The sequence below is a fragment of the Nanorana parkeri genome, unplaced genomic scaffold (genome assembly GCF_000935625.1).
Source record: "Nanorana parkeri isolate BGI_ZX_2015 unplaced genomic scaffold, ASM93562v1 scaffold45, whole genome shotgun sequence".
Classification (NCBI taxonomy): domain Eukaryota; kingdom Metazoa; phylum Chordata; class Amphibia; order Anura; family Dicroglossidae; genus Nanorana; species Nanorana parkeri.
Window position 1 is genome coordinate 2,295,443 of NW_017306313.1, and position 27,402 is coordinate 2,322,844.

General features: G+C 40.3%; 1 protein-coding gene across 1 annotated transcript in view; it reads left to right on the forward strand.

The window, feature by feature from the left end:
- Window positions 1-27,402, forward strand: part of CAPS2 (calcyphosine 2) — a 76,347-nt gene that overhangs the window by 34,584 nt on the left and 14,361 nt on the right. Inside the window, exons 6-11 of the mRNA XM_018572681.1 lie at window positions 1,410-1,532; window positions 4,523-4,590; window positions 7,331-7,444; window positions 11,482-11,556; window positions 21,414-21,509; window positions 23,289-23,382. Of these exons, the coding sequence (XP_018428183.1) occupies window positions 1,410-1,532; window positions 4,523-4,590; window positions 7,331-7,444; window positions 11,482-11,556; window positions 21,414-21,509; window positions 23,289-23,382 (570 nt within the window). The remainder of the gene's footprint in view (window positions 1-1,409; window positions 1,533-4,522; window positions 4,591-7,330; window positions 7,445-11,481; window positions 11,557-21,413; window positions 21,510-23,288; window positions 23,383-27,402) is intronic.

Consider the following 27,402-nt stretch of genomic DNA (forward strand, 5'->3'; position numbering starts at 1 on the left):
ATGCTCCTTGGGATCTTCAAGATCATCTAGAGCTTGTGTCTCAAGGACCAATTTATCATCCACTTCACAGTCACTGGCTTTGACAGCACGACCGTTGAAGCCCAAGTCTTGAGGAACAGAAGTGTGTCCAAATTGGTTATTCCCTTTATGTCAAAAGCCAGGTCTACTATAGCACATTAAAGGCATACTTCTCTTGGTGCGAGGAAAGACGTTTTCATCCCAGGAAATACTCTCTAGGACGAATCCTCATCTTTTTTCATTCTGGACTAGATCAACAGTTGACTGTGAGTACCACCAAGGGCCTCATCTTGTCACTATTGATCTGGTTCTAGAGACCTCTTGCCTCCCTTTCTTTAATTGGGACTTTTGTTCAGGTTGTCTCTCCTGTAACTCTCCCGTGTGTTGACCCGCAATCTGAATTTGGTTCTCTCCAATTTTCAAAAACCACCTTTTGAACCTGTCGGGGTTACTTCCTTTTTCACTGTTACTCACAAGGTTGCTTTCCTTGTCACCATTAACTCTATGGGCATGGTGTTGTTGAGAAAACAAAAGGGAAAAGGGTGGAAGCCCCAGAGCCTTGGATGAGCAGCCCCTCAAGTCTGTGTGATAAACTGTTGAAAACTTTGAGTGTGCAACAGAAAACTTTTTGTCTATGGTGTTGTTGAGGCCTAGACCATCCTTGCTTCCTAAGGTGGTTTTGGCCTTTTTGGTCAACTAGGACATGGTTCTCCTGTCTCTTTGTCAGACTTCAGTGCATTAGAATGAGATATCCCTTCACTGTCAACTCTTAGTCTGCTGGGGCTGCTGACAAAACCCCAATCGAAGATGTCAATGCCAAGCAGCAGTCTTATAGCTTGAAAGTCTACACAAGAGAGACTTTTCCAGGTAAGTATCATGCATAAAATATGTTAATTGCACTTATCTTATGGGAAAGCTCTACTAAACCACTTGTGGAATATCAAAACCATGGAACTGAAAAGTAACCGCCATGTAACTATGAATTTGGCATGCATTTTTGTAAAACAAGTAATGCTAACATAATTTCAGCCTGTCATTCCAGAAGAGACTGATCTGAAATAGATTCATCCTGCATAAAGTAATTGCTTATTTATATCAGCAGTCTGTCATCTTACACCCACAAGTTAACTTTGTGTGACCAAGCTTCAGTAGTGCTTCTAATTGTGCTGTACATCTAAAACAAGATATATATATATATTGCTAGATAAGATTATCTTTCAGAAAAAGCATCTTTAGTTAGTAGATTTGATAGCCCTTGACCTGATGCTGATTGTAGCAATGCCTTTAGCCTCTGGACTATTGGCACCTATGTATGTGTTTTATGAAAGAAATACAATTCATTAGCCAATTGATTTACTTGCTCTGATTCTTCTCTGCTGCTGCAGCACCAGGAAGGACCGTCTGAGGAACCAGGTTTTTGTGCCATAACACCGTTGGATGATAAAGTTTACCTTCAGCAATGCGACACCAGCAAACCGTATTCTGCACAGCATAGCCTCAGGAAACTGGAAGCTGTAAGTTGTAGAACAAAAGTATGTACTATTATAATCCACTTGGGGAGCTACGTACCATGTAAAGACATATGACTTTAAAGACAATTGTAGTGGTAAATAGTAAAGCTGTTTATCAAGGTACCTCCAGCAAATATAAAGTGCATTGCACATGAAATAGAAACACATTTTCTGTCTCTGTAGGCTGTGTAGCAGCGCAGCATACTTGCCTGCACTACCCCTTCCCTCCCTAAGTGTCACTGGTTGTTAAAGACGCTGTATGGCCAACAGTTGACAGCCTTCTAACAACCAATGATTCTGACACTGGGCAGAGGCTAAGGGGCAACCTGAGGGACTAGTTCCCCATCAGGTCCACTCTGCTAGTGATTGACAGCAGTCAGTGGACCGATTCCGTAGTCAAAGCAGGCTGTCTATTGGCTATTAAATCAGCCCACTCCTACTGACAATCACTAGCAGAGCAAACCTGATGGAGAAATATAATCCTCCTGTCCCATCGCACTCCTGACCAGACAAAAACCCAATTCCAACTGGGTGGGTGCGGTGGTGACAACGGATGCCTCCGTGAAATGTAGATAGATTAAATTAGTCACTAGCACTCCATGATATTGAAGTCAATGCTGTTTATTGACTGAGATAACACACATCTCCTTAGCAACGTTTCAAGACCATGCGGCCCCGTCCTCAGGCAAACTGTTTGCCCCATCAGACCCATCAGAAAAATATTGCCCCATCAGACTCTGCCCACCTACTAGTAAAACTCCCCTAATTCTGTGCTGTTGTGAGACAGGTGCAGCCACTGTGGGATGTGGTGAGTTGCACTGAGGACAGCGTTTCTGTAACGGGCTCTCTGGCCTTAGTGTGCCTCCGCATTACAAATAGCAGTGCTTGCGCTCCAACAGGTACATGAATCTTGGACAAGCACCAGCATTTATTGAGCTGATGCACATAAATCTAAAGAGTGTCATATGAATTCCAGGGATTGTTTCTATTTTGAGTGTTTAAAACTAGGGAAAACTGAAATGTAACTCCTTTCTATAAGAAAATCTAGAATAATGTGCCGTGATTCTGGCTGAAATACTATTGAACAAAACATTTCAGGTGAAGTATTCTACTTTTTGATTGTCACAGTTTAAAGTGTCTGTGAAAACAAGGCCAAGTGCACAAGCAGAACAAATGCAGGGTAATTTCTCATGTTTATTCACGCAAGCTTATTCAGTAACACAGAGGGCACGTTCCCACGTATGCATTTGCAGCTACACATGTTTTTGGATGCTTTACTGCATCCATTTATGAATGTTTGTATTATTATATATAGATTTTTTTTACATTATTTTTGCATTTGTTATGAGTGAGAAACATTCAGAATAGTCATTTTCCATGAAGGCAAAATCAGAAATATGCATGATAAATGCATTTCTATGGAGAAATAGTGAAAAGAAATTTCAGCCAAGGTCCTGAATTAGGGCTGCAAGCAACTAATCGATTAATCGATAATAATAATCAATAATCGATTAGTTGCTTGGATCCCCTGGCTTTCTCCTCCAAACTTGGAGTAGGGCACAGCAAGCAGTGGGCGGGTGCAATAGCGAGCCTGCTATTGGCTATTCCAATTTGAAATGGCCACTAGCAGGTAGGGTATTGCACCCGCCCACTACCTGCTGTATTTACATTCAGCTGCCACCTGCGGAAGCTTGCCACTGGCAGCTGTCATTCCCTGGCTGAAGCTATACAAGCGCCATGTGCTTACAATACAATTGTTGAAATAAAAATTATAAAAAGGTGGGAAAAAAAGGTATTTTTGGCTTCGGCCTGACATATTCTGCTGTGGGAGGTGCGCTGCAGTGCTTTTCTTTTCAATGGCATACCAAATGCACTTTCCACCCACAGTGTGATCGCTAGGCACGCTATTGCAAAGCTGTGCGTTCCAGTACAGAGCGATTGCAAAAAAAATGTTCATGCAGTTTTATGTAACACTGCATTTGTGCATTTTATTTTAAAATAAGGATGGTGTTTATTTAATTTTTTTTATCCGAATAATTGATTGATCAAAAAAAATTATTGACCAACTAATCGATTATGAAAAAAAATCATTGGTTGCAGCCCTATCCTGAACATTGTTGATCTTTTGCAGCGGCATTCATTCCATACATTACTAGTCTTATGTGGTTGCACTGTACCCACGCAAGTCAAATTGTTGATTTTTACAATGGTTGGCATCATACAACAATTTGCCTACTTGTGGGAGTAGCTTTACTTGTGACCATAATCCACACTTCTAGAAGTGCTGTTGGGACACCTGAAGGACTTACATATGCAAGCAAAAAACCTCAGCTATAGATATACTGTAAATGGAAAACTACAGCCTTTTCTTCAGCAAGGTTACATTGATTAGTTGGTATACAATGTCTAGAGGTCACCTTTACTGGCTGGAGACACTCATTTTATAGTTATAAATCGGGAACTGACATCACTTTATTCAGCTTGTTTATTGTTGCTGAGTTTATCTTGACCGATATCTAACCTGCCACTATTTTAGTGGAGATAATCTTTTTTTTTTTGGTCTTGTTCTAACTAAGAACTTCTTTGCAACATAAACTTTATAAAGGGTTTGCTCAGTGCTGCAAGGTGTAAAACCAAACTGTGTTGCTTAGTTCTGCTTAGGATGTGTGCATTTTAATGCATTGCTAAGCAATGCTCTGTAGATGTTCAAGTGCTGAAGGGATTTACTGTGTTTTTTTTTGTACTGGATGATCCTGAATTTAATTGGAGATGTTGCTGACATTTCAGCTGCTTTAGGATATGCCTGAATTCTTAGCTCATGACGGGAGTCTGGCAGAGGCCTCCGTAGCAAAAAGCTTCCTTAGAAGAGCAGGATGAAATCCCCTTGTCACTTGTAAATCTCAACACTGTCTTGTGATGCGCATCAAGTTGATTATTCTATTTTCAGCTAAACTGAATTGTTTTATTTTGTTTTCACCTGGTTATAATTGCAGGAGGATATGGCTGCAGAGAGAAGAAAGCAAGCTGTTGTAGAGCAAGTTATGATAGACCAGCTATCTAGGTATGATATAATATGCAGACATACTAAATGCCATGCAAGACTCTTTTCACCTTTATCATACTGAAAGTAGATTCTCGAATCATACCCAACTGTGGCAAAGCAAAATTGTCCTCCCTCAGTGCTCCCAACCTATCAGATGCAGTGGAATGCTAGTCTGTCTTTTATTTATACTGGAGGTCTAAAGCTGGCCTTAATAACAATAGACAGCAATTGTATGTGCATTTGTTATCTGACAACTGACGATCATTCATTGTTATTGCAACACCGGCATGACTAGAAAACCAAGACAGGGCCCTTCATGTCCACCCACAAGCAGATGTCTTACCACTAGGGCTGCAACAACTAATCAACATAATCGATTATAATCGATTATTGAAAAAGTTGTCAATCGGCTTCCTATTGGTTGGCCCTGTTCACGGCTCCACACACGCTGCGCGCCACACCTCCTACCCACCTTACGCTCACCACTGCCAGACCCGCCCGCATCCACACGCCGCACCTCCTCCCCCGCCTCACACTCAATGTATTGCTGGGATTTGTTGTACTCCTATATAGCTGGTGGTATTCTGCATTGCGCTGTATAGAGGACTACAAATCCCAGCAATATTACATTATACAGCGCAATGCAGAAAACCACTAGCTATAGAGGACTACAAAACCCAGCAATAGTAGATTGTACAGAGCAATGCAGAATACCGCCAGCTATAATGTACTATTGCTGGGATTTGTTGTATTCCTCTATAGCTGCCGGTATTCTAAATTGTGCTGTATAATGTACTATTGCTGTGTTTTGGAGTCCTCTATAGCCGATGCCATTCTGCATTCATTGCTGTATAATTTTACACTTTTTATTTCACTATATTGCACACCACACTATCTTTTTTTCTTTTTTACTTCCACCGCTCCAAGCTTGCTCCTGTGATGGACTGCAATCTCAATACAAACTAGTAGTCCCATCACTGGAGCCATTTTTTAAAATGTATTTGATTTTTTATCCGATTAATCGAACTTAGTAATCGGCTAACTAATCGATTTTGAAAATAATCGTTAGCTGCAGCTCTACTTACTACCCACCATTGTCAGCAAAGAACTGGCCCATAGAGGGGTGTAACTAGAAATCACAGGGCTCCATAGCAAAATGTTGTATGGGGCCTCCCCCACCAAAAGAAATGTACCTATCTCCAGAACGCATTCTCATGCCTGTGCCATCTCCTTCTCTTCAGCTCTGCTCCTGCTGGCTCTGATATAAGAGCCGAAGAACAGATCACTTTGCCGCTCACTGCTACAGAGCCCACCACACACATGGCACAGCTCCCCAGAGACCCTGCAGAGCTCACTATAGACCCCACACAGCCCACCTCAGACCTCACAGAGCCCCCTTCAGACCTTGCAGAGCCCACCTCAGCAGCCACCGACAGGCCCCTGGTCTCCTCCTCCTTCACCCTCCCCTGCCACAGGTACTGACGATGCTGGGCCCCGGCCGCTACAGCCACACCCACCCTGGCCTAGCCCCGACCTCCTCCACCAACGCCGCCGTAGGGCCCCGGCCTCCTGACTAGGCCCACGTCTGCCCCGGACCCCATCTTGACCGCTAGTGTCGCTATGGGGATAGTTACGCCACTGGGCCCATATATGAGAAACTTAAGAGTTGGCTTTATAGAGTTGAACAGCTCAATTAAGAGCATTGTAACACCACAACTTGGCTAACTCTGGAAGCATCTTGTAAAACCACTTGGAAAATACAAGTCAGAACCTTGTATTTCCCGTTTTTCCAACATCCCGTGAATGCAGTATTTTTCAGGCGGTGAGCTGTCTGGATGATGCAGAGAGCATAGCTGACATGATAGCATCAGCGCTGCTCTTTGCATCAATATACTGAGTGCAGAGTGTGGTGCTCAGGGAAGGGAGCCATGATATTCTACACTTAGTCTTTCCTCAGGAAGACTGAGGTCATCTTGTGGTGAAGAAGAGGAACTGCTATGAACTGAAGGTGAATATTACAGCCACCTCTACTTTAATTTTTTTAAACACAGAGGTGGACATTTCAAAGAAACAAATTAGAGTTTGGTTTTAATGTAAACAATATTATTGATGTGGGACACACTTGTTTTAGAAATGAAGGCAGACATATTTGTTCCTCGTATATACATGCTGTGCTTCCTTTGCTTTTGGCAGTGGAGTGAAAGTCAGTTAAAAAAGCTCTGAAAAATGTGACTTATCTTGTAATTTTGTTATTTCACACTCATCTAGCAGGGAAGCTGGCTGCACTGTCTAATAAAACAGATGGCCAACAAAAGACAAATCTTTCAAATCTGTACTTGAAAATTTAATGAAAATACTGCACAGTGTGCAAATGTAATGTGAATAGCTAGTGAAAAGCTTTTTAAAGGTAAACATAATAAAAATACACAATAGGTTCCCTTTCATACAAAAGTCTACTCATCTGTGTAAACATAGGGCTTACTACACCAAACCTAAGCAGTTCATCTACATTTCCTATGTGCCCCCCAAAGCTCTACAACAGAAAAGTTAGAGCACAATTACTCCTGTTTTAAGATAAATGATGTGATGACATCAGCAAGCAATTATACTTCAAACCAGAAGGCAGCCTCTTTTGTCAAGTCTATTTACTCAGTTAATAGTTTGATAACATGTAACGTCATTTGTTTCTCATTATTATAATGTCAGCGTTTACATTTTGCTTTTGTAGCTGAAAGTGCATGCTGTGTTGTGTTCATAGGGCTGTTATCAGTGACCCAGAGCAAAATGCAAGTCCATCCATTCTGAATAATCCTCAGCGAGATGTAACATCTGCCCCACTCCGCTTCAAGAAGAGAACCTTACATGAGACCAAGTAACATATATATATATATCTATTCATTTTATGTGTCTGCACAAATCAAAACACAAGTTTTTACTGCTGCAGTCCTACTCTGATTTTCAGCAAACACAATACAGTACATTTAGTGCTTAGAAAAGTAAACAGCTTCTTTGAAGTTTTATTTTTTTTCGTTTTACTGTCACAGAACATTAATTACTGGTGGATTTTGTTTTCTTTTGACACCGATCAACAAAATTGTCTTTTTAATGTCAAAGTAAAAACAGAGTTCTGCAAAGTGATTTTAAATAATTACAATGGCAAAAGCACAAAATAATTATCTGTATAAGTATGTACCCCCTTTATTATGACACAACTAAGTCATCACTGGTGCAGTCAAATCTTTTAGAAGAAGTAACATAGTTATATGGACATCACCTTTGAAAAGTCAAGGGGCCACAAGTGACTAAATAAATATGTTCAGCTTCTGGAATGGGAGAATCAGTAACCTACACCAGGGCTCAAAATTTCCACTCGCCACCTCGCAATTGGCGAGTGAAAATTGCGTGGGGGCGAGTGGAAATCCAGGGGGGGGGGGGATGAAATTTTGAGCCCTGACCTACACAATGAAGATTAAAAAAAACAGATTGAAGCGGATTTGCTACAATAGCTGAGAATCATCACAAATAAATTATGTGAAAGTTACCTTCAATTATCCAATCATCTGCAGATGAACTAAGTAAGCATAAATTTGGTTTTCACATGATTGGATAATTAAAGTGAATATTCACACTTTTTTTGTTAAATGATCCTGAGCTCCTTTAGTGGATCAGCCTTGACAAGTCAGGGGATGGATAGGAAATCTCACTGAGTATGCCTTGCAGCACAGTTAAATCAATCATTGAGAGATTGAAAGAATACGGCACAGCTGTAAATATGCCAAGAGCGGGCCATCTAAATATAAATGACCATTCAAGCAGAAGATTAGTGAAGAAGGCCACCAAGATACCTATGACCACTGTAAAAGAGTTAGAGGCTTTAATGGCTGAGATTGGAGAGTATACAATGACTGTTCCCTAGGTGCTTCATCAGTCACAGCTTTATGGTAGCGTGGTAAGTAAAAGCTACTAAACAGCTCCACCAAATAGCTTCCTATGACATAAGCTAAACAGAAACTTGTAGTAGCAATTATTCACATATATTTGCATAATGCTACAGTATGTGGCTAATCACTGCACAGTATTGTAGTAGTACCATGTGTTCCATCTGTTAGTAATCCATTGCTAGTTTTCAATTAAATTAAGCTATTTTAACAGTACAGTTGAGCTACTAAAGTCAACTGTGTATCTTAGGCCTAACTTTCACTTTGTCTTGTTCTCTATATTCTCTATGGGGTCTATTCACAAAGCTGCCGAGGGCAGCCGAGTGAATGACCGATCTGAAGTGAAGTGAGCCGAACACTGTTCGGCTATTCACTTCAGGCTGGTACGGCTAATTTCAGCCGTACATCGGCTGAAATCAGCCGTACATCGGCTTGCTTCGAGTGGCTTCGGGTCGGCCAAACATGCTCAGCATGTTCGACCGACCCGAAGTGCAGAAGGAGTTCGACTCAGCCGATCCAACATCTGGATCATAGTATTTGAGGTTGAATAAAGACATTAGTCCATCAAGTCCAACCTATTAGGATCTCATTCTAGGAGTACCCGTACCCCTGTATATTACGGTCCCTTAAGAAATCGTCCAAAAGTTTCTTGAACAATTCCACATCACAGGATCGGCTGAGCCAAACCTCCGGCAGGCTTCTCACTGCTGTTCACTAGTTTACTATTGGCTATTGCAATTTGAAATAGCCAATAGTAATGTTTTGGTTTTTTTTTCTATTCTGACATCGATCGTGTCAGAATAAAGAAAAAAAGACAAAGCACTGTTTCTCTCCTTGGCGGCCGGGAGCAGGAGACTCCCGGGGCGCCAGGGAGAGTTTGCTGTTTGGAGATCAGTGTCCCTGGTTAGCAGTTAACCAGGGACGCTGATCTCTCTGAAAGTGGCCGGAGCCAGCCGTAAGATCACGGCTGGCTCCGCCCAACTGTCAGAATCAGGCCGACCTTCGGCTTTCAGCACGGCTCAGCCGAGCCGATGCATATGCGTTCGGCTCGGCTGAGCCGCTCGGCCATGATCGGGAGCTGTACGGGCTATTGTGAATAGCCCGTACAGCAGGCTCTCGGTTCGAATTAACCGATGGACTCCCGTAACCGAAGCTAGCCGAAGGATCGGCCGAAGCTACGGCTAGATCCTTCGGCAGCTTCGTGAATAGACCCCTATAAGTCCTCTTTTCTTTGATGCTTCTTACCTATATTTCTTACTACCTTTCTGGCAGTATATTGCATCATTTTTCACAAGCAGGTACCAGGTAGAAACCTTTTATCATTTGTTCACACTGTTTCCCCATTATGTTTCTTACATCCTTATCTCACCATTTTTCTCTCTGTGTATGACTCATGTTGTGACTGTATTAATAACATTTCAAAGCCATTTTAGAAGAACAAAGACCCTGCTAAGTAGATTAACTTGCTTGGAAATATCATGATATGAGATTCAATAAACTAAATACCAGTACAGCCAGAAGTTATACTCATCCATTGATTAAGAAGAAGGGAAACATTGGGCTAGAAACAATTCAAATTGTTATCGTGTTGTAAAGAATGTAAAGGAATCTTTGTTTTAGCTTTGTGCTTGGATAAGACCACCACCCCTTTTTGGACATGCAGTCAGTTTTGGTTTCAGATCTGTGTATCTCTGTGAGTATCTCTATAATGAAAATTGTATTATTACTCACAGAAATGGCTGGCATTTTTTGAAAATCAAACATATTCAGTTTACTGGTATATGCAGTCCCTTATTACAAAATATACCATGATGGATTCATGAGCAAGCCAGCAAAAACTCGCTCTCCTGAGTTTAGCGTCACTTTAAATGCAACCAAAATTGATAAACCTGTGTTCTTCTCATATGACAAATATAAAGCTGAAATCCAGTCAGATATAAACGACAAAAATTATTGCTGCTTTGTAATCATTAATACATCATTAACGGAGAGCAGCACCTTTGTGCATTTGCTTATATAATATGTTACCCCACCACCCCTAAATGCTGGCAACGAGGTCTTACTTTCAGCCACAATCCAGCAATGTTCACCTGCTCATGGCCGTAAAACCTTTCTTGAAAAAATGACCAGTTCATACTGTGCATGTGCCACAGCTCCATTCATACCTATGGATAAACCATACTAATGGCAGCCTCAAGTGGGCACCTGGAGTAAAGCTTTCTCATAGGAATGAATAGAGCCGTGTTGCGTTGCAGTACCAACTGGCCATTTTTGGAGAAAAAGCTGTATGCTTCCAATTGGGGCCACACAGTAAAGATCACTGAATTTGGGGCTGAATGTAAGTATAAGACCTGGTGGTGAGGACTCACTGGGGGGCGGGGGGACTTATTAAAGTAAAAATAAATGTTATGTTAGTAACTGAATGTGACTTAATTTTACCCTGTTGCAATGTACTTTACAATCTGTACAATAGCTTAGTGAGGGAGAGGAAAAAGAAGCACTAGGAACCAATAATGTGTGCTGCAGTGCGAGGAGCATGCTGAGAGGAAGAATGAGCAGAGTAACAGAAAGATGAGCTCATCAGTGTACTGCTTCCCATTAACAATTCAGTCACATTATGGGGATGGGAAGGGGACCTGTAAGTGAAAGTAAAACTGCATTAGAGAAAGGTAATGTCCCCTCCCCTACTAAACAGGGCTTTGTGCTTGGGGCAGAGCTGTGTAAATTTCAGAACTTGATGGGCTAAAGTAAAACTTCTTTGGCAACTAAAACAGCTCTCATATATTGACCCCATCACATATTGTGCTACAACACTTTTACCTATATATTTTTAGTAAAATACAGATAATAGCATTAATGTCTCTCCTGAGTACTTCAGTGGGGAAAAAAACACTTTTCTGTTTTGTTGCTATGTAATACTGTGTATTTCTAAAATAATATGAGATGTATAATGTTCTCTTAATGTATATAGGATAAAAACAAGGTCGACCTTAACGGAAAACATGCTTTCACACAGGCTATGCTTTGATGCAAGAATTCTATGCAGGTAATGGAACCTTAAAAGCGTTTAAAGTTAAAGTAAAACTAAATGAATACATTACTTATTTTAAAAATGATCAGCAGAAATTCCCATATTGTGAGGGGGTCACGTCAATCCTGAGGTCCTTGGGTTACTATCTATTCTCCAGCATTTTCTGTGGAGTTCTTAAAGAATACCTCCAGCCAAAGGTTTTTTGTATAATAGAGTGATGAACTGTCAGAACAGTTAGTTTTTCTTGCTGTCTGTGTCTCTTTCGGTGGGATATAACCTAACCAGAAGATAAGGTGCGGGGAAATCCAATATTTTAAGGTTGCCAATAAATTTGGATTACAGCTGATAACTTTCAATAGGAACACTTGTTTCGTTGACAGGAGTCAGAAGTGGGATTTCTCTTCATTTTGGAAAGATTTCCACTGGCTTACTGGACATTAAAGGGATAGCCTGGAAGTGGCCCTTGGGCACTGGGTTCTGTGTAGGCCGCTTTATAGGCTCTGTTCTGGTAAGTTAGCTGCAGAACGCTTTCCAGCTCCAGAAATGCTGGCATTGCCTAGCATCGGGAGCTATCTCAAGTACATAGGTTGCTGGGCACCTTTAACAATTTCCCATTTCTCACTGGTTTCCACTCCGGAAGGAGTTAGGACTGTGGGAATAAAGTATTCTGCTGGGTGGAGTGTTGCCTGCGCTCTGTGCTCCCTTTTGCATTATACAGCATTGAGGATCATCTCTCCGCTGCTGCTCCTGCTTTAAAAAAGCCATGTGGAACCTAGATCCTTGGTTTGTTTCTGCTGCCCACCTACGGTGACTTTTGGTCACTTTTAACCATCCAACCCTTACCTACCCAAGCCTGGTGGCTTGGTAATCCAGCTGTGAAATCAAGGAAGTAATTTCTTCATGTCTTCTGACAATTGACACAGGTGATTTGGCTGTCTCTGCAGCATTGAACTGTCCTGTTGGAAGGTCATCCGGTCCAAATTTAGTAGTGGCGTACATCACCCATCAGGGAGGAACCAAAAATATTATCATGGCAAAAGAAGTGGATTGGTTCCTGTCTTGAGTTTAACTTTATGTTTCCCTCTTGTCCGCTGCGTACCCGCTGGCATAGACAATTCACAGGCACACTTTCTCAGTCAGTAGTGCCTGAACCCAAGTGGCCCCTATGCCTGGAGGTGTTCCAGTACCTCTGTCACAGATGGAGGGTACCAGATGTGGATTTCCTAGCCTCCAGGTTTAACCACAATCTGGACAGGTTTATATTCAGGTACAAGGATCATCTAGCAAAGCAGTAGCAGTGGGCAGACTAAGCTGCTATCTGAACTGTGTCTGAACTAAGTTAAACAAAGTAGCAGTTCCTGCACTGTGCCTCAGCTGTTAAATAAGTTCAGTTAGGCCAGGGGTAGCCAAACTCCTGCCCTCCAGCTGTGCTGAAACTACAAATCCCATGATGCATCTCTCTCCAGGAGTCATGTCTGTAGCTGTGAGAATCTTGCAATGCCTCATGGGATTTTTAGTTCCACCACAGCTGGAGGGCCGGAGTTTGGCTACCCCTGAGTTAGGCTGTGAAAGGAACATGCCTGTTTGATGCTTAACAGCCATAGTTACAGAAAAAGATTAACTAGTGGACGTGACATTGTTTTTCCATTTTAGCTTTATTGATAAAAGGGTTTACTGGAGCATTTTAAATCTGGTGACAGTGTCTTTAAATTGGGATCAGAACAATTGATGGTTGCCTGATCAAAGATAGTTGATCCTGACCTGCCAAGCTGTGGATCTGGTCACCTGTTACAACTTCAGACTGGTGATCTGTTACTTTTGCTTTTGATTGTTTCCTGATTACATCTGTATGCTGCTAGTCCTAACTTCTACCCTGTCCTACCCTCATCTACACCCTATGATTTGGTGCTGTGTTCTGGTCCTGACTGTGTTGTCAGCTGTCACCATCTCACCAAACCTGAAATCATGCTCTAGTGCTAACATACGATGCATGCTATCAGCAGCTCTGCAGAAGAACAGAGACTGCTAGAGCCTGTGCCTTGGTAAGAGCCTTGTGCTACTTGCTGGAGAAACAGAGAAGCCATCTCATTCCATAACATGCATGAACTCTAACACATAGTTAATATGTAATATGTTAGAGGCCAGTCTGTCCAATCTGGGAGCCAGCAGGATTTTTTAGGAGCAAGCTCCATTGACAGCAACTAAAGAAAACCTTAAAAATTAGACACCAGCTGTAATCTTTACGGAGCGTTTGCTACCTGGCTCTTAGAATGTGTCCAGCCCTGCTGTAACATACACCATTGTATAAGATCCTAAAGTGTAGAATGCTGTTTATTGAAAATGCTGCTAAAACAAAGGCCTTACTCTCTTCCAAACAATGTTCAATCATTTCTATGACAAGCTAACAGCTAGCTAGTCTTTGTGCGCAATCACTTTACAGTAAAAAGTGTGACAATTCTTCCCTCGACAGCTCATATTAAATAAGGTAATTTGGAGTGATTACGAGAGGCTGGTTTGTGTGTTGAATGTTTGTCATACTGCATGCGACAGATAGGCCTATGAACATGGCTTCATATATAAGATTGATGTAAATCTATAGTGTGCACATCTGAGTCACTGCATCAAAGCCTTCACATTCAAGGGCAGAAAGTGCTTCACTGTGACCTTTATATGACATTATCAAGTGATTGAAATATAACCCAATAAAGGCTTATTTGATCCGAATAATCTTTAGCAGATTTTTGTAAGGTGTCATTTGTTTTTAAACAAGACACCTACGAATTTCCACCCTCTTCTTTTTAAAAGGATTTGAAATAGCTAATTCCTCTCCATATCTCCTTGATTCAATGATTACCTTAGAGGCATTGCAGCTTTACTTTCATTTGTCTTTCTAAAGGAACAGCCTAACACTGCTGGATTCTAAATAGATTATTTATATTGCTTTGTAATGGATACACAAGGACACAGAATTCACTTTTAACATGTTTTCATTTTATGTATGTGGGTTTTACCAGGCTTAAAGGGATCATTACAAGTCATATATAGATTCCCCAAAGAATTACTGACAAATCTTTCACCTATTCTTCAACAAATAATCGCTGTCATTTTTAGTCATACCATTCACCCATTCCTAAATGGTTAACTTCTGTATTTTAACATTTAAAAATGGAAAATGCTGCTGTATGTAACATTCTCTCCTTTTATAAAGTGGCAAACTTTATATTTTATTTTTTAGAGTATTATGTACAATGATTTAGAAAAATGTATGTTATGCAGCTAGTGTTTAGCTCTAGTTTTGTTTGGTTCTTAAGAATTGCTGCACTTCTCATTATTGTTCTCTATACTGTTTCATTTGAGAATCCTTCGTGTGCTCATATTCTATTCAAACCATTTCCATTTGTGTATTTCAAGAATCTGTACAGGCATTCTGAATGAAAGACAACTGACCCCAAACCTTTATGCTTTACCCGTAAAACAATTTTATGTTTAGTTTTGTTTTTAAAAACTATATTCAATTTGAAAATTGATTGGTCAATTTGTCAACATATTCACTCTATTATCTTAACTGCTGTGTTGTTTTCTGCTGTGAATAATTGCTCTTTAAATGTTTTTTACCTTTTTTCCATTTATTTTTATGGCAAAAAAAATATCTGCATTCTTTTTCTGTAACATGTGCAGCTTTGAAGTAACTTTTTAACAGTGATCATCTTAAAATCAGGTCAGCTCTGTGGCAGAAATTTATTTTTTAAAGATACACTCCAGTCAGACATGAACAATTTGCATTCAGGCTCACTCAGCGAACACAGCCTGCCTGCTGGATGGTATTCATATTGTACAGTTGAATGCCCTGCTTAGTACGTGTTTATGACTGCTGATATCTTAATATTGGGAATGGCTCCTTAATCAGAACTGGCAGAAAGGTAGTTCAGTGAGTGCATTGGTTCTGAACATGGTCCTTTTGCAGCTCATAGAAGGAAGTTGCACACCACAGAATCATGGGCCAAAAGGCTGCAGTTTGGATCAAAATTACAGTACAAAGTCATCTGGCATTCCATTGATCTCAGAAATTAGTAGTAATTGAGCTCCCAGAGCCCCCAGTCTCTTTGCTAGCCAAGGGCAGTGGATAGACAACATCAGCATGGGCACTTGGCATCCATTCACTATTGGAGATGGTGAACCCCCTAGCCTTACATATGAAGAGAGATGGTAGTTCTCAGGGTGTATTATTGCTACAAACTACGCTGTAATGACTGATCTGTTACCACTGCTGTTCTGTTTCCGGTTTTGCTTTTACATGCACTTAAGATATACAAGTTGGTCTATGTTACAGTCTGATCTGCATTGCTCTGTAATGCCGAGCTGTTCAATCTTTGACTGTCATTATGTTAAAGTGTTTATTTGCAATCTGCAGCTATTTAGTAGCAAAATAAAATTAAGGCTCACATATAGAGCCACTTGCCTTGCTAGCCATTGCTGAAAATGTACACGTAATGACATTAGTAATACATCAAGTGAGAAGGAAATCTCATAATGCCTTTTGTGGTATCCTCGCTTGAGTGTAATTTCCTTTAAAAGTCTATTAAATTGTTTCCTATATAAATCTCTGGCCTGTTGGTGGCTTTGGTGAATGGAATACGTTAAACATGAGTTTGTAGCTTCAAGGCATCTGATGATGTTATTTCTGTATAATAAGAATAAAAGACTGCCATGGATCACATTAGTCACTGTAAGCATGCCTCGCTTTACCAGGAAACAATGGCATAGCACTGGGGCAATGTTTCCTTTACTAACGGGCTATTATTAATTTTATTAAATGCCTGTATCGAAAAAAGCAACTATGTTTTGACTGTGCGTTCAATGAAAAAATACATTATATAATTTTTGTACATGGAAGCAAACTAAATGCCCTTTGTACATTGATCAAGATTGCAGTTTATGCTTTTTATAACTAGTTTAACCGATTCATATCTCCAGGCTTTGTCCGGAGTAATTTGTTCTTCTGCAGATGCATCTAAATGCGCTAAATATAGGTTTGCATTTGTAGTCTAGCCTAACAAATTATACATTGGAGTTATTTTTACACATGGTAGCAGATGCTAAATATTTTATGCATGTTAAATAGTAAGATAAAGGCAAAATGTTTCCAAAGTATATACTGTATTCTGTACAGGTAAATGTTGTCCGCACTACGGTAAGCTGTGTTGGTTCAGTTCACTCCTGGTCCCTGTTTACTCCCTGGACACTATAAAACTACACAGAAAAACTAAATCTAACAGCCTACTATTTAAATATATGTGCTGCAAGACTTAATTATTTAACGATTAACAATTTTCTCTATCTCCTCCAAAGTCCCACAAATATGTGCCAGTGAAGTCCACCTAATGCAGCTTCATGTGAAGGTGTGGCAATGATGCTGCCCTGCTCCTGAATTCAGAGCCACTCTCATGTAGGCTGTGCCTGCTTGCACCAGAATGGAATGAAAAAAATGTTGCAGGCGGCATGGCTATCAGCATTGCCACCCTAACGCACATGAACAGTACTTGTCAATGCACCTGAAGCACAGAAGACTAGAACGTACGGTACATAGAATGCTTTGTAGTTCCCTGCACTGCTACAAATGCTGCAGGTGCCTTTTTCATGCATTAAGGTGCACTGCCTGTCCATTAAAAATGAATGGGCTGCCTTAACACAGCGCCATAGTGCACAAAATGTGGGCCTTAATGCACGCACAAATGTAATGTGCTTTTACACATTTTTTGTAATAGTTGGAAGTGCAATTAGTGATCCAGAAAAAAAGCTACTCATCTTCAGGTGTGTGCGCACATAAAAATGGAAAGGCAGGTACCTATGTAAAAGGATAGGAGTTTCAGATGCATATACTCTATATTAAAGGAGAACTATGGCCAAACCCTTTTTGGTCATAGTTCTCTTCAGGGTCACAGGAGGACAAATAATAATGTCCTCCAGTGACCCAGAACTCTTGACCACTATATGTTGAGAGCGCAGAGCTGCGCTGCAGCCAGGACATATCCCAACAATACTGTTGAGATCTACCCTGCTGCCTGATTGACAGCTGGCTCTGCCTCTCTAGAAGCAGAGCCAGCTGTTCCCATCCATTTCTCCAGTCAGCGCTAGACAAACGGAGAGGGGAGAGAATCCGAACGGTGACTGACAGCCACCGCTCTTTGCAAGGAGTGGAGCAAGAAGTTGGCGATCGGCGGTATGTGTTCGGTGGCTTCCCGATCAATAGAGCCGACAGTGTCAGTGGTCGGCTGGAATTATGGGGATGAGTGTTTTTCACTCACCCCATAATTCACCTTTAAGAGCTGGGAAACATGGGCATATACGGTATGTGTACTTAAAGGAGAACTATGAGGTGAGTGCTTTTCACTCATCCTCATAATTCTAGCCGGCCTGTGACAATTAAACTGTCACAGGTCGGCTCAGTAGATCGGGAAGTGAGCGAACACATACCGGCGTTCGCTCACTTCTCGATCTTGTCACGGCAGAGAGCCGTGACAGGGGTGGGACTGGATTCCCCCCTCCCCGCTCCGATCCTCCAGCGCTGACTGGCGGAACGGACGGGGAGGGGGCAGGTACAGCTGGCTCTGCCTCTAGATAGGCAGAGCCAGCTGTCACTCACGCAGCTGGGCGAATCCAGACATAATTGTCCGTTTCAGCTGAGGCGTCTCAGTATACCGCGAGCTGTAGTGATGAAAGACACTAGTTTGCGTCCTCCCGTTACCCTTAGGTGAACTTTGGGGAAAAGCCCTAACCCCATAGTTCTCCTTTAAGTATTTACTCACATTTGCTGGCCATTCACTGGCATTTGTTGGCTATATTAACATTAGCTAAAGTGATGTTTATTGCAGGATAGACATACCATGTCTCTTTTACAATAAATGACTCCTACCTTCCTGTTTGCAGTCTTCTTTTGTGTGTACACTGTGTAGCATGTGCAGCTCAGTGTACAATCCCAGCTGTTTATGGATGAATGAACTCCAGTGCCCATGCAGAAGAAGCCGGGTAGAAGATGTCGGTGTCAGCAGCCAAGCTTGTGCATGTCACATAGCTGCAGCAGAGTATAGTAACACTTTAAAATGTGAATCTACAGCAGATGGATGCCGGCATAAGCAAGTGAGGATTGTATTCATTGTTAACACTTGACATATTACAATTGTGACTAGCAGCTGACACAGGACTAAGGGCCTTCATCCTAGTGTTAATTTAGTCAACTAAAATGTTTCGTCATAGTTTTCCTCATCTGCATGTTTTCACTGATGAAAATTAAATAAAAACTAAGTTAATAGGACTAAAACTATGAAGAAAATACAATGACATTTTTCTCTACTGGAGATTTAGTTGACAAAACTAAACCTAAAACTAAAAGAATTCACATGACTAAAATACGCATTTTAGTTTTAGTCGCATTTTAGTCGTCTAAATGATTTTAGTTTTAGTTTAGTTTTGTCGACTAAATCTCCAGTAGAGAACATTGCAATGTATTTTCTTCACTTAGTTTTTATTTAGTTTTCATCAGTGAAAACATGCAGATGACAAAAAATATGACGAAACATTTTAGTCGACTAAATTAACACTGCTTCATCCATGTGATAGTACTGGTGCTTGGGCTTTGGATGCTCAGGCACCAGCACTATCACATGGATGAAGCAGTGTTAATTTAGTCGACTAAAATGTTTCGTCATATTTTGCTATCATGTAGGAGGAAAGGGATTAAGTGACATATTTCCCATATCTTGAAGTACCAGGTATTTCTTTTTACCTCTGATGACCAGAGAGACGGATGGAGTAACAAAAAGAAGGTAATTACAAGTAAAGCACAGGTTTACTCTCCACTGAGTTTTTTGACGGTGCCACCTGGTGTCATCTGCAAATGTCATGGCAGTCATCAGAGTTACCTTAAAAGCACCTTAAAAGCACATATAGCTAAACAGATCTTAACTTTGTAAATTAGAGTCATGTTTTAAGGCACAGAATATAATGGGTGTTTTTCTATGAGCTTTTCATGCTTACACCTGTTATGAGAGAAACATGTTGGCTGCTTCTGCTGATTATTATTACTGAGAAGGCTAGTTGCCTCGCTTTCTGGAGTTCAGTACTCTAGGACTGTATCCAGACCAAGCATGCAGTAAGTGAAGTAGGGATGCACAGAAATTTCATCCGCCGAAACATTTTGGCCGAAAACGGCACTTTGGGCAAAATGCCGAAAGTATAGTTTTTTGGCCACAAATGCTGTGCTTTTCTAGTTTCTCTCCTACCTGCTGGGCGCTGCTCTGTATCCCCTCTGACACGTGTTCATTCATGAGTGTGGACATAGTAACTGATACTATCCCCTCAAATTATAAATGGACAGGAGCACTCAGTATAGAGGCTTCCTGTTCATTTATAACAGTGGCTGCAGAAAAAGAGATTTTGGACTCAATCTCTTTTTCTATTTCAAAATATCAGGTGTCTGTTTAAACGCCTGATATTTCACCAAAGCCCCCAACAGTAATGTAAAACAATAAAGCCCCAAAATAAAATATGATTTTTTTTTTTAAAGATTAGAAAGTGTGCTAGTTGAGCGGCTCCTCAGCCTCCCCCTATCGCAGCACGGTCAGTTCTCGTGCCAAGCAGCCATTCAAAATATGCTGCCCGGCGCCGAGTGTCAGCTTGAGGTGGGGTGTGTTGGAGGTATGGCCGTGAGGGAGCTTCATCCATACGTGCAGTGCTTACAGCTCCCTTGCGTGCCCTGTAGAGGTGCCTGGACCAGAGTAACATCACATTCTTACTCCGACCACCTCTACAGGGGGCACAAGGGAGCTGTACAAGCAATGCACATATGGATGGAACTCCGTCACAGCACAGCAGCCCACACTGGACCCAAGGCTGAGGCTCCACTCCAGTTCTTGTAAGTTAGGAAGACTGGGTGGATTTAAAAAAAAGTAAATAAACTTTTTTTTGAGTGTGTATGTGTGAAAATGTTTGTGAGTGTGCGAGATTGTGTCTGTGGTTGTGTGTGTCTGTCAGTGTTTTTAAGATCCCGTTCACACTAGTACAGTGTGTTAATTGAACAGTACCGGGCCTTCTGGCTCAGGAGGTGCGTTGTGTTAGCATTCATTTGCATGGCACCGCAAAGGCACATCCCGCCCAGTGTTCATTCGCCCACTTTAAAATGTGTGGTAACGCAATGCTGTGCATTCCAGTGCGGTGTGACTTGGGTCGTGACTTAATGACATGACCAAGGACAAATGTGGGTCCTGAAGTTACACAGGTTGAGAACCACTGCATTAAATAGTGCCTGTATTTGTTTTCTTTTTTTTCCTGTCAGTCTTAGCATGACAACACTCATCATTCACTATACTGTATCAGGACAACAGACACAGGACAAGACTGTAGACTGTTGAATCGCGTCTTTCTATTTTACAGATGGGGTTGCTCTGTAGTCCTCTAAGATAGCTGGGAATGATAGTAATTGAGAAGAGCCAGTGCAGACAAAGAGCACAGGAAGTTATGAACTCACAATATTCTGAGCAAGAGAAACAGTTTTTTAAAACTTATTAAACAGATATAACAAATAATTTTTAAAGGTATATTTAACCTCCTAAAAGCAATCAGATATTAAATGTGAGTTTTTGGGTTTAGACTCGCTTTATTGCACATAAATGAGTTAATGCAAGTGCATTAATGCATGTCATGACATCCAGGCAACATAGCCAAAGTGTTCAAAGTAAACACTAGTGGGGATATTGGCTAGTTGGAACATTGAGATCTCTGAAAAGCACGATGATGAATAACAATAATACATATGTAATGCAATGAAATGAAGTATTTTAAACTAAGCTGAAATGTAACATTTAAATCTCTTTCAGAAATGGGCGTGATGCCTGTAGGGAACTTATTGGGTTCTTTTTCGCCCATGATAAATCTATTACCATTTATGAATATCACCAGTTTGGAAGGAATAGGTAAGGTTGACTTTGTGTTGCAGCAAATGAAACAATGTGGAGAACATTAGCTTTTATCATGCTGAGGTACAGTACAACTAGGCAGAGTTCAGGCAGGATCCTTCCTCTCTTCTTTTGGAGAGACTTATTTGGTTTTATGATACAGAGGGAAGACTTTTTTTATTGCTAGAAACTGTACCCTATCATCCGCTGTTACTCTTTTGTTTGTCATGTCTTGTAATCATTTTCATCATGCAGTTAATTCAGCAACCAAAATCAGCATGTTTATTCACAAATAGACTGTCAAATTTTGCTTCTCTTTAGCTTGTATCATTTTGATATCTGTCAGTAGGCTCATTACCTCCCTCTCTATTTAAAGTCAATTTTGCGTTTAGCCCACAGTAGGGAAAGTAACAGGTTCACTTTACTGCAGTGAAGGAGCGTGTAATTCCTTTATCCCCATGCCGCCATGATTCGCAGCCACCTAAAATTCCTGTATTTGGAATTGCTGAGAAAGGTGAAGCTTACATAAGGTGGTTCATGTTTCCCTTGCTCACAAGTAACATTGCTCGGGCCTGGAACCTAATCACACAACATGATCATTGGATAGGGGACTATTGAGACTGGATTAGCTTTGATTCAATCCTGGGGTTCTTCCCACATAGTGGTTCCCAGGCCCAGCAACTGATTGCCCAGCATGATCATTAGACAGGGGGCCATTGAAGGGGATTAGTTTTGACTAAATCCTGAGGTTGATCCCATGGATTGGTGCTCAGGCCCGGCAAATAATTACCCAACATGATCATTGGGCAGGGGATCATTGGGAGGGGGTTAGCTTTGACTAAATCCTGGAGTTTGGAAAGTCAAGGCCTTACTAACAGAGTGAATAATTTATGTGACTATTTTCAAATGTTATCTATAACATTTTATTTAATTCCAATTGTCTTCTGCACACCATCTGAATAAGTACCTGCACAAGTTGCTAAACAGATAAAAGGGTTTTGTTGTTTAGAGCATCCTATCTGCGGTAGCTGGGTGTCATATAGTGGGTCTTTGGGGGTCAGCTAGCAAACCAGGGAGAGTTTAGACATGTGAGAGATATTACGCTTGAGACTACTAAAGCTTAATTATATATTGCAGACTCAGAATTCAGAATAAAGCAGGTATACTGTATAACATGGTGGTACTGATAACATCGCAAATTGAATGCACATAAGTACTAAAAATTTCATAAGCAATAACCGTTATAACTTTTGAAAACAGGCTTTTCCTTTTAGACCCCGTTGTCAGCTCTTAATCCAGAAATTCTGCTTTACAGCAGATATACTGCCTAAACACTGAGGCATTTATCACTTGTTCATACAGTTGTTTAAAGCTTTGTATACCTCATTAGCACAAGATGGGAAAGCCAATATAACATTTTGGGATTGTACAATGACATACAGTACAGAGCAACCAAATCTTGAGATGGGCTAAAAGGCATTAACATTTCCTTCACTAAAATGTTTGTGAAGTACAACCTTGTTTTCTTAAAACTGAAATTATTCATACTCACATCTCCTTTCTTTTAATTCTTCCAAAGAAAGTTTTTCTTTCCTTGTTTAGATACAGCAGTCATCAACATGGAAAATATTCCTCTATACCTCCGTGGCTAATTCTCTAGCTACTTTATAGCACTAGGAATGTGTAAATATTACAACTTGTTTGTTTTAAAGCCATGAAGCAAAATACAGTATATTTTAGACATACATTTATTTGCATTCTTTACCTAACACTCAAGTTGTTTATATTTTCTTAAAGGACACAAGCTTTACCTTTTATCCAGAAAGGAATTTATTCTCATAAATGTGGACGAAGAAAGGGAAAACCATATGAGCTTGATGATTTTTATTCTGTAAGTTTGTATTTTGCTTGTTGTTTAGCATTAGCTCATTCTATTATAGAAATGGACCTCATATCTTTATTTAACCAGACAGAAATTAGTTGGGCTGCTTCTAAGCTTCTTGAAAAATGTGTGTGTTCCATTCAGCGGAGAGAAAGCCATTTCATTGATTGGGACACCTTAGATCATGGGATGGTTTATGAGGACAGTAATTGCCCTAATTTATCTTGTAGATATGTGCTCTCCTTCAGTATTGTCATTACTTTTTTGCCCTCTGTTCATTATATAAAATATAAATAACTGTGTATGTCAATGAGAAGACAAATCAATCGTAGATCATGATGTCTTTATAGAGTATGAGTGAAGTAGATAAAACATACAGTTTTTTCAGCTGCTATACCAAATAACTATTTTTGTAATCAAAAAATAGATGTTTGTTGATAGGCATCACAATCTTTGGGATGGGTACTTGAAATGCATCACATACTGTAGTTGATATTTGTCCTTCATTATGGAATAACAGTGCTAAAATGATGAGAATCATATTAATGAATGCGAATTACAAGATACCATACATAATAATAAACATTACAGTTTTGAGTATCTCGTGCACAAACATTTCTGACTTTGTGGGTTTTATTCCAGAAAAGTACAGAATAGGTGTAAGAACACTTTTTGATGCTTCAGGTACAGAGAATAGAGGTAGACCTCTGAAAATGATGTTAAGTACATGACACTGAAAAATGTAAGAAATCTGTTAGCAGATATAAAGTGCAGGCACATACTAGATTGTCCATGGATATACACTATATTGCAAAAAGTTTTGAGACACCCCTCCAAATCATTGGATTCAGGTGTTCCAATCACCTCCATGGCCACAGGTGTATAAAATCAAGCACCTTGGCATGCAGACGCTTCTATAAACATTTGTGAATCCAAGTGTGGTACCATGATAGGTTGCCACCTGTGCAATAAGTCCATCCGTGAAATTTCCTTGCTACTAAATATTCCACGGTCAACTATTAGTGGTATTATAAGAAAGTGGAAGCAACTGGGAACAACAGCAACTAAGCCACGAAGTGGTAGGCCACGTAAAATGACGTCGCCAACTGTCTGCACAGTCAATAGCTACAGACCGAGCAGCTGCATCCAAGCCTTACATAACCAAGTGCAATGCAAAACGTCGGATGTAGTGGTGTAAAAAATGCCACCGCTGGACTCTAGAGAAGTGGAGATTTGTTCTCTGGAGTGACGATTCACGCATGTCTGTCTGGCAATCCGATGGACATGTCTGGGGTTGGCGGTTTCCAGGAGAACGGTACTTGCCTGACTGCATTGTGCCAAGTGTAAAGTTTGGTGGAGGGGGGATTATGGTGTGGGGTACAGTTTGGGGATGGCCCCTTCCTGTTCCAACATGACTGCACACCAGTGCACAAAGCAAGGTCCATAAAGACAGTAGCGAGCTATACAAATACATAGCTAGTGTGTATATGAATAATGTGTTTCATGATAGTTGATGAGCGCCATTAATATACTTGTAGTTACCCTGGCAATATTTAGGCATTTGGTTTCTTACCAAAGTAACCAACAGATGTGATCAGAGCTGTCCCCTGAGGCGGCCAGAAGAAGGGGGCTGAGCTGTCAGTAGGCTAGAGGCAAGAGGAGATGGGTGGCTGAGCTGTCAGCCGGCCGAGCGGCAGATGGCAGGAGGACGCCTAATTATGGGAATGCCCCTGGATGTGACATAATTATGGCCTAACCCATTTCATTTTGGTCAGGTATATAGACACAAATATAGAGAAACACTTTAAAATCCTATAAACTTTACAACCAACAACAACAACAAAAATCCCAAATTATTTAAATTTGCCTTAAAAATCCCCTCAGGCCCTGCAATGCTTTTTAAAGCAGAATGTTCTTAATACAGAACTTTAAAACTGTTTGCAGTGGTGGAACCTAGGTAAGTCTTAGTTTCATAGCCCTCTCCATGAAAATCTAAATGTATACTTGCATTATAACACATTTTTTTAAACTGGCATGCAAAGCCAGTGTCCACCTCTGATAGCAAAATTGTTCAAATAACAGTAACAACAATAGTAACTGAAAATATTAACACAATTGTTTCTACAATGTAACACCAAATAGATTCTATTTTGGTAATGCTCATGGGTCCCAAGTGTGTTTTATTTATGCCAATATTTCCGGTGTCCCTTAACATTTAAGGGTAAAAAAACATTTTCCTTTAAAGAGGTCTTTATCATTGTAATATATTCTGTTAAATTATGTGTGTCTGTCTTGGTCTGCTTTTTATAGTATTTGTATTACAGTAGCAGTAAAATAAATGAGCAAATATAACCACTGTTAGCTTAATATATTGCAGGGTAGACATGAACAAAATGTTTCTGACTACTTGTCTAAGCAGGAAGCAAGACTTCGCTCTGGGGACTGCAGAACTAGACTTTGAATTAAGAAACCTGCCACTACATGTCTTAACAGGGATTCATTGTAGAGCCATTTTTTTGGGTTTGTTTGTTTTACTTCACCTGAAATTGCTTGTGAAACTTCCACTGATTTTCAGTTTGAATTCTATATACAGACTGCCTCCTGCTATTGTCCTGTTTATAATCCTGAGCAATTGCCCTATTATACTGTCACGAAACATTACTGGGAGCTGAAGCGACAAAGGGTGGTTAAGATAAAAACAATTTGGAAGCTTAAATTGTGATGGAATGAAGGAAGATTGATGGCTTTCTATGCCCATGTTGTATTAGCTATTGACTAACCATGAAGCCTATTTATTTAAATTTGCTTTTTTTTACAATCTGTCTCCATAATGTGAAAATGAATACATCACTGGTCAACAGATCATCACATTCAATCAAATGCAACATAGCAGCTTTATCTTCTTCAAAAAGGAAAAAAGGGATGTGTATTTAGAAGGCTCTGGAGATAAGGAATACAAATGATAACATTTACAGACTTGCCTATTGTAATTGGCACGTTTCCACGCTGATTATACAGTCTGTAATTTCAGCCAAATGTAGTTCAACCATTACCTTCATTAGGTAGTTCCTTCATTAGTTCATCAAAAGCATATGAGTTAGAGTCAAGGAACAGTGTAAAGATTCATATCAAACCATTATTTTCAACTGATGGCTTAATTGTTTTTATACTTGTTACTAAGTCTTAGCTTTCTTACACACAAAATTATTCTCCTCCAGCTGTTTTCAGTACTATAGTGGGAAAGCGTACAAAAACACAGCCTTAGAATGCATTGGAATCTATAGTGTGAAAGAGCATAAACCAGTTCTTCGTCGAGACCAGTGGCCTCTGAACCTGCTGCATCTTACTTGCTGGCATTGCTTTCACGTTTTGGTTTCATGTTTCCATTTAGACACTTCTGTGATTCACAGATCATTTGGGCACTGCACAGCCAGACATATGCACTTTTATCTTCAGGATTACTTTTGCAATTTCCTGTGCCACCCTTTCACCACTAACTTGTTCAGTGATCAATAAATCAACATCATCATTATCCAATGGGCAGACAGGTGGAAATTATATAGATGAATCCTGAAAAGCACAGTCATCTTCTTGGCTATGAAGCATGGCAAAAGTGTGTAAATCACAACAGGGGATAAACAAAAGTACAAATCCTGTACAAACACTGCATTAAACACATAATTCACAGACCTTCTGTGTTTGCTTTATTTAAACATAGGAGAAATTGATAAACAAACTTTATACTTCCCAGATCAATTTCCTGTGCATTTAAATGTACACGTATTTAGACACGATGCACAGATTTCAGTTTTTTTTCGAAACGCAGCTAAACTGAATGCGCCTTAAAGCAAGTTATTGTACAAGCACTTATGTGAACCGGTCTTAAACACATTTTTTCTAGTCATAACATTATAATTTATTTCACAGGAAAACATTGCAGAGCCATTGGCCCTGCGCTATTACAAATCATATTCAAAAATACATTTGATAAAATATAACAAGAATGTTGGTTTTGTGCATCCATTTTCA